Source organism: Seriola lalandi, unplaced genomic scaffold, assembly GCF_002814215.2.
Source record: "Seriola lalandi dorsalis isolate HSWRI2012SDOR001 ecotype SW California unplaced genomic scaffold, Sedor1 jcf7180002054483, whole genome shotgun sequence".
Taxonomy (NCBI): domain Eukaryota; kingdom Metazoa; phylum Chordata; class Actinopteri; order Carangiformes; family Carangidae; genus Seriola; species Seriola lalandi.
This window is the reverse complement of record NW_019525036.1, coordinates 121360-140977: the sequence shown is the minus strand read 5'-3', so window position 1 is coordinate 140977 and position 19618 is coordinate 121360. Positions and strand designations below refer to the sequence as shown.

The 19618-nt window shown below is 42.9% G+C and overlaps 1 protein-coding gene across 4 annotated transcripts; it reads left to right on the top strand.

Annotated features, from left to right (window-relative positions):
- The first annotated feature begins 4838 nt into the window (after window positions 1–4838).
- LOC111659599 (somatostatin receptor type 2-like) lies at window positions 4839–17601 on the top strand. Of its 4 annotated transcripts, none has more exons than XM_087175698.1 (5): window positions 4839–5344; window positions 5822–6019; window positions 8290–8919; window positions 9520–9845; window positions 10816–17601. In XM_087175698.1, the coding sequence occupies exons 3-5, from the start codon at window positions 8532–8534 to the stop codon at window positions 11245–11247; spliced, it is 1146 nt and encodes a 381-aa protein (XP_087031824.1). In that variant the 5' UTR covers window positions 4839–5344; window positions 5822–6019; window positions 8290–8531; the 3' UTR covers window positions 11248–17601. The 4 variants fall into 4 exon arrangements, with proteins under 4 accessions (XP_087031824.1, XP_087031823.1, XP_023268367.1 ...); XM_023412599.2 differs by lacking the exon at window positions 4839–5344 and adding an exon at window positions 5608–5736; XM_087175697.1 differs by lacking the exon at window positions 4839–5344 and having other exon boundaries at window positions 5601–6019.
- The last annotated feature ends 2017 nt before the right edge of the window (window positions 17602–19618 follow it).

The following is a 19618-nucleotide window of genomic DNA, read 5'->3' as shown; positions in this document are numbered from 1 at the left end:
GGCCCACTTATTAGCTTATTCCAAGGCTTTCAGCCAGAGGTGGGAAAGAAGGCGCTGATCGTCATAAGTAAGTTTCACATCAGTAACAAGTCTAGTTGCCAAAGTCGAGTCCCAAGTTGAAAACAGGAAATCTTCAAAAGTGGATAGAAGTTAAAACCCCCAAAATAAAGTCTTAAGTTTAGTCAGTCAACTTTGAAGTAAACAAACAAGTTCCAAGTCAAATCTCAATCAGAATCCCAAGTCATTATCATTATTCTTACAGCTGTCAGCAAGGTAACAGTTTGGTAAGGAGCTCCATGACGACTGAACAACCTCCATCAGGTGACGGAGGCCTCAAGACGGGGGTGAAAAGTCTGGGAAAAGCTGGACAGATAGATATTACTCTGGAGGACCACTGTTTCCTAACCTTCACACCCGACACTGAACCTCCTGGCTGCTCTGACAGCTTCGTATTAAGGTTTCATACGTATCTGACTGGCTGTCGGTGAGAGGAGCCAGTCGGTTTTGTGCCTAATTAAGTTGATGCTGACATTTACACCGCAGAGACCAAACACTCATTCCACTTTGCATCGCGTTTTATCTCTATTTCTGTGTGTCATGTTTTTGTGGACCAGCATGCTTCACAACAACATAATTATAATGCGTCCACATAATTATAATGATGAAAATGATGTAAATTGAATTTCTTTCCTAGTGTTTTACATTGAAGGAGAACAGCTCCGTCAGTAATGTTTACACACTGCTGTATAAGCACAGAATCACACGATTACATGATGAAATGAAGGATAATAGAGTCGCTCTTCAAGCTGCCCAGTCTCGCTTTCCACTTGTATTGTGGCTGTGTATTATCTCATGCTAAGAATATGTAAATTACAGCAGTCAGTGAACACTCCTTGGTCTTTGTTACGGCTCTGTGGTTTTCATACAATGAAAAATGAGAAAATAAGACATTCATAGCGGTATCCCAGTTTGCATAACAAACAATTTTATTGTGAAGGGATCACAATTCACAAAAGCAAATTTTGATTTATTTTTTTCTTTTCCATGTGAATTAATTAATATTTGCACTGATTCATCTTCTCTAATCTTTTTTTTTTGTTTGAATCAGCCAATCAAAGTAATACCACATGACTGTGATCTGCAACCCTGCAATGTGCAACATCTCACTCATTAATAATAATTAACATGAAGGATGAAGCTGAATGTAATTAAAATGATATTATATACACATATATATATATACATATACATCTGTAGCATGGGAAGCACGTGTGTTTGGCAGCATGTTCTGTTGTTTGTATTAGTTCATATTAATGAGTATTACAGGCAGCACCCTACACATCCACAGACACACACCCTACAGCCACAAAAGGAAATTGTTTGTCTTGCCGTGTGCCTGAAGTCTACAATGCCACGATGATGCACTGCTCTCCTGAGAACAAATTGAAATAAAAAAACAAATCAAAACAAAACAAAAAGGTGATTAGAAGAAACATCCAAAGGCAGAATATGACTATAATTCCCACACAGACAGTCATTGTTAAAAATGCAGCTTAACTGGCTTCAAAAGCTCCAGGAATCCAGGTTCGGATGATAAAAACGTTCCATCAGAGCAACGATATCTGCCTGTTATTAAGCCAAGTGGTGCTTTGCATCAATGCGCTGAGCATGTGACCACGCAGGCCCCACGAAACACGCGTCCTCTGACAGCTCACAGTCCCGTCGCAGCAATAACACAGTAGCATGTAATACGCTCGTCATCGGGGTGATTCACGTTCTCAGAAATGTTTCAGCACAGCCTCGGAGGTTTGTGCCCGAGACATATTTCAGCGGCCATGATATCATCATGTGTTGTCTGGGTGAGTGAAGATTTCTTATGTAAGTTCACAACTTGCTTGTGGAGATCATGAGACCGGAGAGTGTTTAAAGTTTAATGGCAGACTGCATTGACTGATCTGATCTGCACTGCATCACGTTTTAATGCTTATCCGCCTTTTGTTATAATTCCAGCTCGTCGTCTGTATATCGGTGCTCTCCCACCACATGCTGCCGCCGTCACACAGACACAAGGTCGACATTTTTTATGCAGATTTAGCTCCTTTCCTTCGTGCTTTAATGATATTAACATCAGGATGTCTCAAAACTTAATGAAACTGAACTCGCACACAGATAACAGATCTTGACACACATTGCGTGCGCAGGATGCACAGATGGATTTCACTGTATTATGTTCTCTTGTCTTGGGTTTGGTTAAAAACCCCAGCAGCTGCAAACGCTTTAGTTTGGGGCGGGGCCGACAATCACAAAAGGAGGGAAATGGGACAAAGACGGTGAGTAAAATAACCACGGGAAACACGAGGTAAGTAGTTTCAAAAAATAAATAAGAGTCCATACATAAGGTCCAAAAAGAGTTCAAACATAACATCTGTCAGGTCAAACCATCCACACATCTGTCTTGACCTACAGTGACACTGACGAGCGCCGACACTCAGAGGGTTTTTCTCTCTTGCAGCCGAGCAGCAGGGAGTTTATCTCCTCAGGTAACATTGTCCTCTGTCGCGGCCGTCACCGCGGGCCGACGGGAAAAACTCAAAACACATTCACAGCTCTACGACCTTAAGCACCGGTCTTTGTGTTTCGGTTGGTCTGTGCTGTGTGTTTTTTGGTTGACGTGCGCTCGCTGTAGCGCTGCACCGTCACCAGGAGTCAAGGTGGTAAACAGCAGATAAATCATGTGACACTGAAGGTTTACTTTCTCCCTGGGAGAGTTTTATAACGAGTGCGACGTCAAGGCTCTGCGTTTTGAAGCAGCGTCGAATCGGTCAGAGATATGTGTGTGTGTGTGTGTGTGTGTGTGTGTGTGTGTGTGTGTGTGTGTGTGTGTGTGTGTGTGTGTATTATGCCAGGGGCCATGAAATGTATGTGAAGCCGGCTGAGAAGCTCATGACAGGGTAACAGGGAAGAGCTGCTGGGCTGCAGGGAAAGAAAAAGAGGTGGATTTGGCTCGGCACTTTTCTCTGGCTCTTTCCAGCAACGCCTCGTCTAAACACAGAAAACAATACGTCAGACGGAGCTCACTACAACAAAGTACACAATCATGGATGTAATCACCTAATTTAGAATGAAAGCTTGGTCCATACAGAGAAGACGGCTGCGTTCTTCTTCTGTTTTTATGTGTTGTTGCTTTATCTGCAAACACAGGGCACGAACAACGGGAGTGTGTGAATCCGTCAGATCTCAGTTTGCGATCTGACCTGTAGGTCTTATCATGGACGGACCTTTACCCTTCAAACTAGGCTCCATGTTGACTCCGACGTGCGTCAGAGTTCAAGGCCAAGTAGAGGGCTGCTGAGCGATGACGTACAAGGCGGCGTGTGTTTGTGTGTTGAGAGGAAAGCGCAGAGAAAGTTTGACATTCAGCAATTTCAAGGCACACTGCTCTGCATTTTAAAACACCACGGTATCCAGAGGAGACGGCGGCCCGACACCCGGCGCCTGACTCACTGACGTTCCAGTTTTGACTGGTTTGATTCCCTTTGATCATTCTGTTTCAGCAGGACGCTCGGTGGGCGGTGGGACCGAGCAGCAGCACACTCCATTTTCAATAACGGACATTTTATTGAAATAAGTGCTGCTTTACTGATCTCTCACACACACACACACTCACACACACACACACACACACACACACACACACACACACACACACACACACACACACACAGAAAGCAAACTAATGAACTCCAGAGTTGTGACGTTTGAAGCACTTTTGAAACGTTCCTAAATGATATTTATAGCATTAATAAACTCGGTTAACGAACAAGATCAAGGACAGAATGATTGTGTTGAACCGTTTTGATTGGAGCCAAAATGATATTGACATTTTGGAAAAAACTTATTTGCTTCATTGCCAAGAGCTCGATGAGATCGAGAAGATCGACAGCACAATCATATTTCCATTTACTGTGAGGACACAGCCAGCAGCTGCTTAGCTTAGCTTAGCTTAGCACTTCTAAAGATCAAAAGTATAACATGATACATCTTTGCTGAATTTAAAACAAGAGTTTGCAGTGTAACGTGTTATGTGCAGTGACCTCACGTGACCTTTACTGTGTGTGTTTGGACATAAGCCACGATGGATTTCAGAGGTGGTACAATTGCATAGAAGTCAACGGAAAGATGAGACGCAAGTTCCTCGGGGTGGTGGGGATGAAATATTGATGCGAAGATGGATCTGTGTGAGTTGAAGATAAATAAAAGTAAAAAGATAAATAAAAGTATGCAGTTGAGAAGCAAAAGTGGAGAGAGTGGAGAGAAGCGACTGAAAGGACCAGAGTTCAGTCAGAGCTCGGCTGGTGGTTTCTTTTCTTTTTTTTTTCTGTAAAGTTCTATATTAATAAAGTTTATTATTATTAGTAGTAATCTTTCATGTTTGTTAAACAGTTACCTTCATATAATCCTTAGTGAACATATCTGACAGCAGTAAATCTTCTCATCTCTCTGCAAATAAGACTGAAATGTCAAACTATTCCTCTGGTGTTAGAAAGCTACCGTGCCACTTTCTGCTCGTTTCAAGACAAAGTGAGAAGCTTGTTGCTTGGACACACACACACACACACACACACACACACACACACACACACACACACACACACACACACACACAGAGCAGTGAACTCACCCAGGGAACTTGCTGACCTCAAAACGCAGCAAACACAAACCTGAACCAACAAACAGTCCTGACTGGACACTCATTGACATGGATGAGATTTGAAGACGAGAACCCTTCACAAACCCTTCCCCTCCCTCCCTCCCTCCCTCCCTCTCTTCACTTCTTCCATCATGCTTCCTCCTCTGAGTATAGCTTCACATCCTCCTATCGCTTAGTACATAAATAGAAGTATTAATCTTTGATGGGGACAGCAGCTGGTATCAATAATAGCAGCACTTTTGTGTTGTTGCTATGTTGAGAGAAGTGGCAGGACGTTTTCTCATGGAGCTCTCCGCTGAAAGAGGTCACGGAAGATACCCGCCATCTGCACTGGACTCCAAAACCCCCCCTTTATAAAGGACAGAGAGGGGGACAGTTGGACCGGCTTCATGATAAGAATGTGCACGGATGACTGTGATCTGCGCCTGCGAGGCCTGGGCACTTGAAGTAATTGCAGTGGAAGCTGATGCATCTGTGAACAGACGGTCTAACTGCTGCATCATCCTATGTGGCAGCTTGGGGTTTTGTGTGTGTGTGTGTGTGTGTGTGTGTGTGTCTGCACCAACTCTGCAAGAATCAACAAGAAAAGACACGTTCCTGATTCAGCTGGAGGACCAATGAGGGAGAGTTCAGGTACGTGCAACAGGGAATATTCTGCTCTTCGTTTGGTTCATCTCGATACATCTGTAGAAAAAATAAATCAGTTCTGCAGGACTGTAGTCTTTAATGATAGAAAGCAAACTCAATACGCATGACTCAAAATCATTAAACTGCCGCACGCTGACGCACACGGGCTCACCGTGTCTCTCTCTCTCTCTCTCTCTCTCTCTCTCTCTCTCTCTCTCTCTCTCTCTCTCTCTCTCTATCTCTCTCTCTGCGGTGCAGTCGTGCGCTCGGCTCTGATTGTCTCCCTGTGCCAAGACTCTTCTTCTTCTTCTTCGTTGGACGCAGCGCACTCTGAAGCGCACACCGGCTCTTTTTCTTTTTTCCTCCTTCTTTTTTTCCCCATTCATTCCAAAGTTTCGGTAAATAAACTCGGAATATTTCTTGGAAGTAAAACACAAAATTGACCTCACAGATGAAGTAATAGTAGTAGTTGGCTCTAACCAGGAGCTCTGGTGAAGGCGGCGGATGGACGGCTGAACGCCGGCGCCGTGCGTTAAGAGGAGCAGGTGGATGGAGACGCTCGCGGGATGCAGCTTTGCAGCAGGTCAGCGCGGCTCCGCAGCGGCTGGACTCTGTGCGCGCTGCTGAGGGATATCTCGCCGCTGTGGACATGAGATGAGGATGAAGTTTTCTGTCTAAAAAGTAAGTCATGCTGTTGGATAAAAAGCAAAAAAAAAGAGAATCTGCTGATTTTTTTTTTATTTTTATTTGTCTCCATTGATTGGCATCTCTGTGAGGACTCTGTCTCGCTCGTGCGCAGTTTATTCGATTTTTGCCTCATAAGAAGAAATAAACACGTGCGTTAAATCATGGCGGTTATTTAGTTTCTGGCATCCAAACGCAGTTAAGCAAAAAAACCCGAACCCGAACTGGTACCAGGCGCTTTATTCACATTTGGTTTTGGATGGAGGAGGACGGGGTCCTGAAATGCCTGAAACAGACGCAGGTCCAGCGGAGACGTGCAGTTCTCTCTGCTCAGTGTCTCAGGGAGGGTGAAGAGATTGTTTTTAAATTTAAAAAGTAAAGTAATTACAGACTGAACTGTAAATGCTGTGTTCAGTGGACTGTGGATGTGAACTTTGCCCTGTAACTCACTCTTACTGCGGCTCCACGGACACCTGTCTACCTGTCTACCTGTCTATAGACATTGTTTTGTGATTTGATTTGAATGATTTCAGAATTTTGCTCTGAAAGTAGGAAAATAATTCTTAACATTTTCATGACATTTTGAGTATTTATCCATTTTTTTTTCCAAGTATTTTTCAGTATTTTCAGTGTAATAACATTCAGTCTCCCCAGTGGTTTCTCATTATTAGTGGCAGGGTTCACCTGCTCCTGCACCCGCTGTTACCACCCGTAAACACAGGTGTCGCCAGATCAACCGGCACTGCAACATTCAGGATCATAACTTTTAAAATTTGACGTCATTTGTGCCTCAGATTTTCTCACATCATGCGAACATAATGTGTGAAACAGAGACCATTAAAACTGAATCTCAGACCGATCAGGTGCAGCTTGGTCAGCAGCTCCTCAAATCACGTTGACACAACTTCCAACTGCAGATAATTGCCACTTGCCAGCCTCGCACTTGTCAAACGCACCATGTGATAGTGGATGAACTTCCACTGTTTCAGAGGCAAATGGCCACTAGAGGAATAGAATTGCCAATATTGATCTCTCTCTCTCTCTCTCTCTGTCAACAGTGCTGAAACTGGCTGACAAACTTAACTGTTGACAGGTCCGATGATCTAATGGTTGTTTTAGTGTGTTAGCGTTTTAGTTCAACGCCAAGTTTGAAGACACTCCCTTTGGCTCTGGTAATCACTGATCATGTTGTGTAACATTTGATAAAAGAAATTATTATTTATTCATATTCTAATTTTAATCCCCCAGAGCCACCCTGCCATGCTAACCTTTGCATGCATACACATAGACACAGTCATACTGGTCCTCATCCGCTGTGCATACAGCTGCTTGTACCCCTCATCAGCACCAAGCGGACTGTGGTCAAAGTGGGTCCACATGTGCCGGCTGCATGAAATTGAGGTACGTACATTATGAAAGCAAAGAGCTGGACTGCTGTTCCTGTGGAGGCAGCTGCTGTCACTGCAGGAGAAGAGTGAGTGATCACTGCCACAGTGTCAGAGCTGTTTGTCCCCGAGATCAATTGAATAAACATTTGTCTTCGGCAGCGCGGCCGTACCTCTTTGCATGTATGCATACACAGGGTGGGGGGTGGGTGGGGGGGGCATGCATACACACATATGCACACGCCTGACCTGGACTTCTTGGGCTCAGTGTAGCATGGACGGGATTTATGGTCTAGACAGAGTTACAAAGCTAAAAAAAAAAAGAAAAAAGAGCAGAGGAGATCCAACACAGATAAGTACAGGTACAGATACGGCTCTGTAGTGAGTTTTGTAGTCACTCCCGCCTGCAGGTTTTTGTGAAATTTTAAACTTGACTATCGTCCTTCTATGTCAAAATCAATGCAAATCGGTGTCATGACATAAATGTTGTTTAAATGTCTTTGGGGTGATGTTGAGTCATGGAAGGTGTCCTGCTGACTGCCGGCTCGGGAACAACCCAAAAGTCTCCAGTATTGTGTTTGTTTCACCGGCCACTTTTTCTCTGCTGTTTCTCAAGTGAAGGAGAAAATGGCCAAATGTTATATTTAGAAAACAACAGACAACACATGTTTACTTCTTCCTCTCCCTGAGAGAATATTTTGAGTGTTTTCTTGAGAGTATTTTACATGTTACTCTGATTAAAGGTGTGAAAACAGTCATGTTAAGTAACTGTGCTACTGTTGCTATGGATCCTAAAGGACTATTATTATTTGTCTAAAGATATATTCTACGTTTCTCTGCCAAACTTAATGTTGTTTCACTCTGCTGTCTGTCTTTCCATAGATCTATCTTGCTCTTTCACCACATCTCTACAGCTGGGATGTGATACTTGTGGTTCCTCGTGCATGAAAACCCAGAGCACCGAGCCCTCGGACCCCGAACTCTCAAACCAGTTCCCCAGGACTAATGTAACACCTGAGGTCCCTCAACCCTTATTTCTCCTATTTAATATCTACCGTCTCTGAACACCTCACCATTTTTAGATGTTTAGAATCCTTTGATTCCCTTGAACCCTCCCCGCCATCATGGCCTTAGATCAGTGGCCCTTCCTCTCGACTCCCCCCAACACCTCCATCCCCGAGCCCCTCCTGTACGACAGCTACATCCAAGGGAATGAGTCCGACCTGGATCTGAACATCTCAGAGACCAGAGAGCCTCACCAGGACAAGACCAGCTCTGTCGTCATCACCTTCATCTACTTTGTGGTGTGTGCCGTGGGGCTCTGCGGCAACGCCCTGGTCATCTACGTCATCCTGCGCTATGCCAAGATGAAGACGGTGACCAACATCTACATCCTGAATCTGGCGGTGGCAGATGTTCTGTGCATGATGAGCCTGCCGTTCATCGGCATGCAGCTGGCACTGGTGCACTGGCCCTTTGGAGAGGCTCTGTGCAGGGTGATCATGACTGTAGGTGGGTGTGGAGCACGTCACAAAACACCAGCAGCACTTTGGGGCAAAGAAGCACTTTCAGAGAAATGATCCTGACTTCATTATTTGGGGGCGTGGGTGTGGTGGTGGTGGTGGTGGGGGGGGGTTGCTTAGATGTGAAGATGACTACCGCTCTCATATCTGTCCCTTTAAATGTGAACCTAGAGCCAGAGATTGTTACCTTAGCAACAGACGGGGGGGGGGGGGGGGGGGGTCCTAGCCTGCCTCTGTAGTCCACAAGTAAAAACTAAAAAACTTAATACCCACACTTGTAAACATCACTAATTAACACTTTGTTTCATCTGTACATAAGCAAAACAGAGACATCTATAAATTTTAAGTGTAAAATGATAAGTCACCACGACAACTTGACATCCTCTCTGTAGTGTTAATCGAACACAGTAGATACAGGACGGCGTGTTTCTTTAGCGAGCTTCACAGGTCACAAGAAGTCACACAAACTGCTTCTTCATCTCAGCATTAGTGATTACTCACCACACGATTTACACAACCTCAACTCACGTTGTTCTCTCCCCCCCCCCACTCCCCTGCTTCCTGTCCTCCTCCACCACCCCTCTCCCAGACTCTCTCAATCAGTTCACCAGCATCTTCTGTCTGATGGTGATGAGCATCGATCGATACCTGGCTGTGGTTCACCCTATTAAATCCACAAAATGGCGGAAGCCCCGTGTAGCCAAGCTAATTAACCTCACAGTCTGGAGTGTGTCGCTGTTAGTCATCCTGCCAACCATGATCTTCAGCGGCCTGGACAAGGTGCCAGTGTGTGGCATCGTGTGGCCGGAGCCTCAGGACGTCTATTACACAGCCTTCATATTCTACACCTTTTTCATCGGATTCTTCCTGCCCCTGGCCGTCATATGTCTCTGCTACCTGCTTATTATAGTCAAGGTGAGAGCCCGCCTCCGCACGTGTGACATTATAATGCAATTTCATTTCTGTTTTATCGTCTCTACTGTCCTCTAAAATTTAAAAAACTAGTTATTTTGTGGCACTAAAACGATGTACAGACATTCACGAGTAAACAGATTATTTTGGCCACATAAATCATGTTCATTTGGGAATTCGGATAAATTACTAAATTTAAAATGTCACAGTTTCAGCAGTGTGTAGTTAAGTCTCGTCAACTCTGAAACCAGAGCATGTTTTTTATGTTAAATGCAAGTATGCCGAAGCTAAATACAGGAAATATATCAAAAAGTAGCCGATGTTGCTATAAAGATTATTATTAACTTTATTATTATTCTGTACAATAATATTCCACAGGGTTCTCGTGTGTTTGCACAGGAGCTAACTAACTGAAAATTTTTTATTTCACAGTTATTCTTTGAATTTTTACAGAAATGTTGACAATGACTTCATTTGGGAAAAAATAATCTATGTCAGGTACGAACAAAAAACACGATTTACCCTGACCTAGAGCTGGTCACTTATTAAAGTCAACACAAGCGACGTGGCAAGTTTTCTTCCTCTGCTCCATAACGTCATGTTTTTGCATTTCAGATTGTTGTTTTAACCTTTGGACAGAGCTAGTTTAGCTGCTTCCAGTCTTTATGCTAAGCTAAACTAAACATCTCTGGTTGCTAGCTCATACTAAACAGATAGTAGAGTCGTATCAATCCTCTCGTATCAAGCCTATTAATGTTGTGAGCCGCCAGCTCACGTTCTGAGCCGAGTTAGCCTCAACAACATAATGTTAGCCTTGGTGAGTGTTGTTTGTGGAGCGTTGCTACAACAGGTGCTAACTCTTGACTTTTGACATCTACAGATTCTAATATGTGAAACTATTTAAGACGTTTCCATGTGTCACAGTGTGAACGTTGTGAGGTTTTAAGCCACTGACAGTCCTTCCTTTTGCTAGGTGAAGTCTTCTGGCATGAGAGTGGGTTCCACCAAACGCAAACGTTCAGAGCGTAAGGTGACACGGATGGTGTCCATCGTGGTGGCGGTGTTTGTCCTCTGCTGGCTGCCGTTCTACGTTTTCAACGTCACCTCCGTCACCGGCTCCATCATACCCACCTCCGCTGTGAAAAGCACCTTCGACTTCGTCGTGGTCCTCGGCTACGCCAACAGCTGCGCCAACCCCATCCTGTACGCCTTCCTGTCGGACAACTTCAAGAAGAGCTTTCAGAACGTTCTGTGCCTGAAAAAGGTGGCAGGCCTCGACGAGATAGAGCGCAGCGACAGCAGGATGGACAGGAGCAGAACGGTTAACGACGCAGTAATCATCAACGCCAACTTGGAGACTCACAATGCTGCCCTGCTCAATAACGAGCTACAGACCAGCATCTGAGGGTAAAGGAGCAGCAGTCGCATCCAGGGAAGCCAGTGCACTGCCAGTGACCCCTGCTCAAAGATGCGGGGGCAGGAGGATGATGTAATAGCTGCTGCTCATGGACACTGACACATGAACAAAGTCTAAGTGAAAAATAAACAATTTCTTAAGGGTTTTCAAAGGTCAGGGAAAGTACACTGACTCCAGCTCAAAACTCTTGATATTTGGGTTAATGAGGTAACTCGAGCTGGTTAGCCCTGAGGTGAAGCAACACTGAAAGGATTTTCAACACTGTAGAGACAACAGTTGTTGAAATCAGACATAAATGAAACTGCCGCTCATGCTCACCAGCTGGGCCTCTATCAAGCTGTCAGAAAACACGCAGACTGAACCACAATGGAAACGAGACGCAGGATCAGGGAGCGGACTGCTGTGGAGTTTTTTCCAGAGCTAAGAGGGTTCGACATTGATTTGTCCGAATGTGAAAATACTACTGAAGAAGTCGGCCAAACATTTCCAGATAGCGCTGCAACTCTCTAGACTTTGAAAGAGAAAAAGCAACCAACAACCCGAAAGACGAATACGGTCATGTTTTATTCATACCAGCTGATTAGTCTGGTCTGACACATCGACGCGGCAACAAAATGGCAAACCCCTGCAAACATAAATACCCACAAACAAAGGATGCTCTTTCCCCTCACTAGCTGGCGTCTCTGTTGGAGGTGCATTGATCCGCTTGAATTTAACATCTTGGGTTATTGATTAAACGGAAGGACGGAACAATGTCGCTGAAGCCACTCTGGCCTTGCTCAGTTCATAACAACATGACTTTGTATATAGGAAATGGTTTTCTGTCTACGTGTGTGTGTGTGTGTGTGTGTGTGGGGGGGGGGGGTCTACACATGGACGACTTCATGTCCCAACCAAAATGATTTCAAAGCCAAACCCTGCTGTAAAATTCTGTATTGTTGTGATATGCACCAAGAATAGCATCGAAACTATGTCTGTGAAACCATCATGCGTACTTTATGCTTCACTGTGTCCTGGTCTTTACCTTCCCCCCCCGGTCTTTAACCCCCCCCCCCCTGTGCCAGTGATGCAGTTATAAAGAGCCCATTTCTACTTCTTGTAAAGTGCTGTGTTTGGACATTGTAAGATTTCCTCCTGATTTCATGTCGAGATGTGGTCACCGTCCTCAGCTGCACATTTGGTTCACTTGCAAAAATGTCTAACTTTCCCAGAAGGCAGGAAAATGTGTCACTTTGTCCAAGTGGAAGGGAGAGAGGGGAATAAGGAGATTATATATAGAAAGAAAGAAAGAAAGAAAGAAAGAAAGAAAGAAAGAAAGTAAAGTTTGTGTATTTGTTTAATTCCCATTACAACAGTCTCACATGATGGCTGTATTGGAGGTTGCCAGTTCTTGGGAAACAACAACCGACAGCAGCTGGTTTCATTTCACTCGTGTATCTACACATCAAACTGCATCTCTGTGCTGTCGTGACATATAACTGATCATTTCTCTATTGATTGATTAGTGCGTTTGGTTGACATTCAATTTTCCAGCTCAACTTGAGTCTTGAGCTTATGGGACGTGAAGTACAAAGTCCATGGCCCGGTACCCGACACCTACCACCCTCTGTATATTATGTATGTACCAACCGTTACTCCTGTGATGGAGTAACACCAACACATCCCAAGTTTTATGTGCCAGTTTGCGATAACTTGATTTTAAGTATGCCTCATATTAGCACAACATGAACTCAAATACTATATTTCAACATGGGGCATTTTTTAAAAATAGACTGAGCCACTAGATTAGTTAATGATGCGGGAAGTGCATCCGGCCTTAATGTATTTTAGTGGCGTTTCCCACTTCGCCTCTTCTGGAAAAAGACAGACTTTGCTCAGATTGTACATATAATTTACAAACTTGTGGATTTAATACTTTTCACCTTCCTACACCGACTCCTCATAAAGCACATTCCCGCCAAGAACAAACACTGCTAAAATACTGTAAAACAGTAATGTTTCCACAGTCACCAACATTGCTAGGTGGACTCAATGATGCTTGTTTCTATGGATACCATTCAACATTGACCTACACATACTGGTTCACTGTAAAGTGTTACAAATCAAGAAATACAAAAATCATATCATGAACGTGCCATTGACTCACAGCCCTCGACCTTCAATACACTGAATGAATAGTGAAAGCAATAAGCCGGCAGCTTCAGTGTAGTTAAGTGTGCATGCGACTGCTGTATATCCCTGTACTCTGTGTATTTAGTGGCTTGTGGTGAGCGACAGGGACATCAGGAGGACGGATTGATTAATGGAGTAATCAGTCAGTCAGTGGAATCATGGACGTTCCCATGTTTTTTTGTTTTTTGTTGTTGTTGTTGTTTGCTTTAGCTTTGGTTTAGCTTATGCTAGTGGTATGGATCAAGTGAAAGCAATGACAGGCTGTCTGTTGAAATATGTAAAAAATTATTGGATGGAGTGCCATGAAATTAGGTATAGTCATCCACTCTACCCTCAAGATGAAATATAATAATAATAAATATCACTTTGACGGTTCCTTTAATTTTCCCATAACTTCATATTAAGCACAATCATCAGGTCGAATTTTTTAATTTGTCCAGTACTTTGATTTACAAGCAAGTATCTGCAAAACTAATGACATTCCCATCAGCCCCAGCTGTGCTTTGTGTTTAGTGCTAATATAGTTGGGAAGAGGGAAGAAGGCTGGTAGTGTTTTCCCATTTCCTTTTTTTCATTAAACAATATTCTTAATTTTGCTGAACATACAAACAGGGGACTCTCCCTGATGATGTAATGGTCCTATAGGTTTATGTTATGGCCACTAGTTTTAATCAGAGCGAAAGCTAATTCAAAATGTGTTGTTGTTACATTTGAAAACAAAACAATTTGCTGTAGTTGTTGAATTCATTCAAATTGACCAAGAAATTAAAAGTAAACTGATTTTAGCCTCAGATTGCATTTTCTCAACACTGCACTCAATCTTTCTTGTATCTTAGGGGTTGTTGTTAATGTCTACCTTTAGGTTTTTATGTACACGGGCTTGCAGAGCTGTAGAGGCGCTCAACCGTCACGTCACATGACACTGGAGCTTATTTCCAGAATCAGGGGCTCTAAAAATAGCTCCTCCCACTCTATTAGCATATGCTTACACGTTAAACAATGATAGTCCATCCAGTATATATTATGTCAAATATCTGCATGTAAGCATTGTCAAAGTTAGCATTTAGCATGCTGATGTTAGCATTGAGAATTAGCATTGAATTGTAATGTCTATTCATTTTTACATACTGTCCATACTGAAATAGCTGCAATGAAGATATTTGGTAATCAACCTGGGGTGAACCAGATGTCCCCATTTTCCCGGAAATGTCCTCGTTTTTTAACATTTTGTAATTAAAAACAGGCAACTAGCGTTGCACTTGTTTTGGCCAACAGAGGGGGGCTGGCTGCTAGCTATCAAAATAAAGTTATCTAATCAGATTTTTCATTTTTTTGTTAGTAAACTAACAAAAACAAAAAAAAGCCTTCCAGTGAGAACTTGAAAAAATTGTTTTTATGTTGGAAGAAGTGAAGTAGAAGTTGCCTGATGGTCTGCATCTGTGGACCCTGACGAACTAAAGGAATATAAATAATTGAGGTAGACAATAGGACTTCACGCCTGCTTCAAAGGGAGTCGTCATTTTATCAGTTGGCCTTCACAATAGTTTATTACAGTACAACAGTTACCACGGTCAACAAAATACATGACTATCCTCCTTTTTTATTTCATAGGTAAAAACATTGGATGCTTTAATGATATATTGACCGCTGAACTGGAAATGTCTCTACTGTCTGAACTTTATATCAACCTCTAACCTGAACTTTTACCATTTGACATCACGCTTTTAGAAATGAGCAGTTTGTTTAGTTAACTGGGCTGGCTCTCCAAAGCTACAGCTTCCTAGTACAGCAAGGGCCAGAGGAGCAACAATAAAAGACATTGTCACAATAAGATGAATTTGAAAACCTTATCACTTCATTAATGCTGACTGAATGAGCCCACATCTACAGCAGACATACATTTCCGTTTTAGCTATCAGGCTGTTTGTGCACTGAGACTTCGGCAATGGACCCCATGATAGAGCCACACCTGGTTGCTGGGAGATTTGTCAAACAACTGTAAAGCCTCTATAAGGGTAATAAGGCCAATCCACCATATGCTGCAGTGTCAGATTCGCTTCGTCCGAGTATATCGGTCAAGTCAGAATCCATCAATCAGTGCAATCAAAAGGCATGAGGAAGCAGACGGGGCTTGTCCTGAGAGGTTACTGCAGAAAATAATTATGTGAGGTCACACACACAAACACACACACACACACACACACACACACACACACATAGCAGTCGGTAGCGGGACAAAAAGCATATAATTTGTCATGACATTTTCTCTGTGCTGTCACTGCTGGTTGTAATACTCGTAGCAGGGTCAGTCCCACCCTCAGTCCCCGGTCAGAGTAGGAATAAACACATGCACGTGCACAGTCCTGGTCACAGACATTTATATACATTTGTGTAGGTGCAGTTTCATGTGCTTTCAAATACACTGCACTGTACGTAAAGACAACACACTCTTTAGCCTTGTTGCTCTCAATGTGTCACACAGATGTGAGCTCCTTGCACCCTTGCCTGAATAATGCAGAGGGTGATAGGATGAACTGTCCTGTGTCAGAGAGTCACAGTGACCCAGCTGACTGTGTTTGTGAATGTGTGAAGCCGAAGGTTTTTACGCGATTGATACGGACAACTAGAAGCATGTTTGGATTATAGTTTGATTATGGTACGTGGAAATCCTGTGACATGCAGTTTCTTTCTTTATATCTGCATTGTGAATACTCTGTGTGTGTGTGTGTGTGTGTGTGTGTGTGTGTGTGTGTGTGTGAAGAAACTCATTTCACAAGCTCACCCATTACAGTTAAGGTATTTATCGCCTGAAATGCAAGAACTATTTTCCCATCATCCAGTTAATTACTTGCGCTCTCTCTCTCTCTCTCTCTCTCTCTCTCTCTTTGTCTGTCTATCTATTCCTTTCTCATTCACGTGCACAGCTGGTAAAAAAAAAAAAAAAAAAAGATAAACATTTTACACCCACCCAAACTCAACTGAGCTGAAATGAAGGGAACGATACTGAGGAAAACACACCACCGCTGGATATTTGGACACACTTAATGTACTTAATGAACCATTTTGATGTTTAATAGATGTTGATGATGCAGTTTGTGCCAAAACCAATGTAAATGTAGCTCTGAAAGGACGGCTGTTGTGGCTGCTATCTTTGTCATTTTGTGAAATCAAGACCTAAATACGTCTCTGAGATGAGGTCGTACTGTATTCTGAAAAAAAAAAAATGAAAAAAAGTTGTGATTATTTGGGTTGACGTGAATCTTGGCTCCATGCTTGCTGGGTGCAGCTCAGTGCCGAATGCGAAAAGGGCATTTGTCTGGGTGTCTAGCCAGTTCCTGCCAGTGTATAGTGTACAGATGAGAGGCAGAGGCCGGGGGGGGGGGGACGGACGGGACGGACCTCTGCCTTCTTGTGCTCAGTTTCTTTTGTAGAAACATAAGTTCATTTGCGAAGGGCTAGAACGTGCACTCCCGAAGAGAGCACCGTTCAATAAATAAAACTCTATGTATTTTGTGGTGTCCTCTGCTTGCTCTTGCATGGGGAGGGGTTGCATAGCTCACCTTCTGTTTTCACCTCACCATCCAAAACCAGCGTTTCATGCCTAAAGGTGCAGAGTTTGGTTTCATGGCTGGTGCAACCGGTACAACTGTGTAGCATTTTAAGTCTGGATCAGCGGCGAAAACACGACGCATTCTTTTGGTCAAAGAGATGAAATGAAATGTAGGTTTTCCACATTACAGATTATAATCCTGAGGAACTGCTCGTAATTTACAAGCTTGTATCTGACTGTGTACAGCCATGGATATGTACTTTTCTGTGCGGTTACTTTTTTTTTATCTTTGTGCCTTGAAAAACTTAAATTAACTTTAAAGTCATGTGATGAAACAAACATTGTAACCTGTTTCTCCCAAAAGCTGAGCAACCAAACGCCTTTGTACTTTACATTTGAATATGTTGGTAACCAAAACATCTTGCTGTGAATCATTTTTCATACTTTTCCCCTGGCTTACATGGCGTTTGTTTGTGTGATATAATGTCAGAAGCAGGTGTTTCTTTGTGACTCTTTGTTGTTATAGATTATAATGTGCTCATTGATTGTAATGGACGGGGCCACTGTCCTTATTGGCTGTACAATTAAAATGCAGACCAGTTTCTGCTCCCATAGTCAAACCTGTGTATTGTTTGTTTCTGTAGCTGTGTCATATGCAGCCTATGTGTTAATCTGTGTTTGGACACACTCGGCTGAAAGCAGTGTGCATGATGAATACTGTATCACTGAGAGGAGTTGGAGGAATTTTAAGGGGCTATTCCTCAATGCATTTCCTCCAGGAATACATTCTTTGGAGGAACTCCAAGTTTCTGTTTCTCAGTGATCCCTGGATCACAGCGGTACAGAAAAGCTGTATAGTCTGCAGATGACGCCCAGTGCTGGATTCAGTAAATACATAGCATTCCCCAAGGGGCTGTGAATGCACTCAGACAGAACACATTGTTTTAGCAGTGTGAATGCAAATGTGTCCTGGGCCACATCGAAGGACCGCCCACTCAACTGGCGTCCTCTGCAGCCACGGTCTAATTAGTCCTGCCAGCGTTTCATAATGAACCGAAAATATTTTTATACTTCTCACCGTGTTTCCCACCACACTATCAATCACAATATCATCGACCACCACATATTTATTTTCCATTTTTTTAAAACTATTTCAAATGTGTAAGATCTTATTTCGTCGTAGAGCTTTGCACAGTGCATGGCGGATGGCGGATGGCGACAAATTAACTTTTGAAGCAGCAGTTTTTTACTTCTCTCCACAATTCGTCGGCTTCACAAGAACAACACTCTCCGTTCCTAAGTCACATGTCGCTAAAGCAACCAATCAGAGATGAGGAGAGCTAAGACTGAGGTCAATCAGATGAAAAGTAGAGCGGTTGATTCAGGAGGTTACTGTCACTGTTTTTCAAGATGCACATGTAAATATTTTAACTTGTAAATAATATTTGCATAAATATAGATATGTAAATAGTTAACTGTAAACATAATTATGTAAATAAGTATCTGTATAAACAATGTAAATATATTTTTTGTAAATTAACTCAAATATACAGATGAACATCTAAACGTTACACTGATTCGCTCAGCCTCTCTCTCTCTCTCTCTCTCTCTCTCTCTCTCTCTGTCTCTCTGTCTCTCTCTCTCTCACACACACACACACATCGGACCCATCTGTCATGGTCAGACCGGCTAAAAACAACAACGCATATTGCATTCTGTTGCAAACAGAAATAATGTGGGCTTCCTGTTTATTTGCATATAGAGAGGGGGAGTGAGATCTGGTCATAAATGGTCACTGGAGGCTTAAGTCTAACTGACGCACTAACAGCTGTTCACTCGTGGTGATCCGAGGAACCCAAGATGTAAACGCATGTTAATGACGTGAACAGGCTCTGAATGTGGTTGGACAGAGAAAGCACCTGATGTCTACGTAACGATGACTGCCTCAGCAGAACTCTGTGCTTAGCGCTAATTAGAAAATGTTAGCATGCTAATACGCTAAACTAAGATGCCAACAATGGTAAACATAACCTGTGAAACATTAGCATGTGAGCACTTTAGCATGCTGATATTAGCATTTTTCTCAAGTCTCACAAAACTGATATTTCTCATCTTGGGTTTTATTAATACTCTTGTTGCCATAACTGTGGTTTCATGGGTCATGATCACATTGCCACATTGCCTGTAGAAGTAGCTGCCGATAGTTGCTGTGGAAGTATGCAGTCAAGCTACAATAGCTACACATTTGGTAATTTGCTAATTTTGGAACCCATTTCGTGGGAAACCCAAAATTATTGGCATCAATTGGCCTCCAGGGGGCGCTGCAATAAGTAAATATATGTTTTGGCTAATATTGACAGGTTCTTGTTTCTGGTATCACCATTGAATATCAACACATGGCAACTTGTAATATCATCCTAATTCATGCAGCTGCAATTTTGTATTTCATATTTTTGCTTCTCCTTGGACTCCAGTCTACCACAGTTACGGCAAAGATGCTCTACAGACCAAGACTCACAAAAGTTATCACATGGATTTTTGATTTGCAAGTTTTCAACCGTAAGAGCCAATTTAAATTGGCAAGAAAGATGTCAAACTAGAAATCAAGTCATATCTCAGCCAATCTTAAATCAGCTG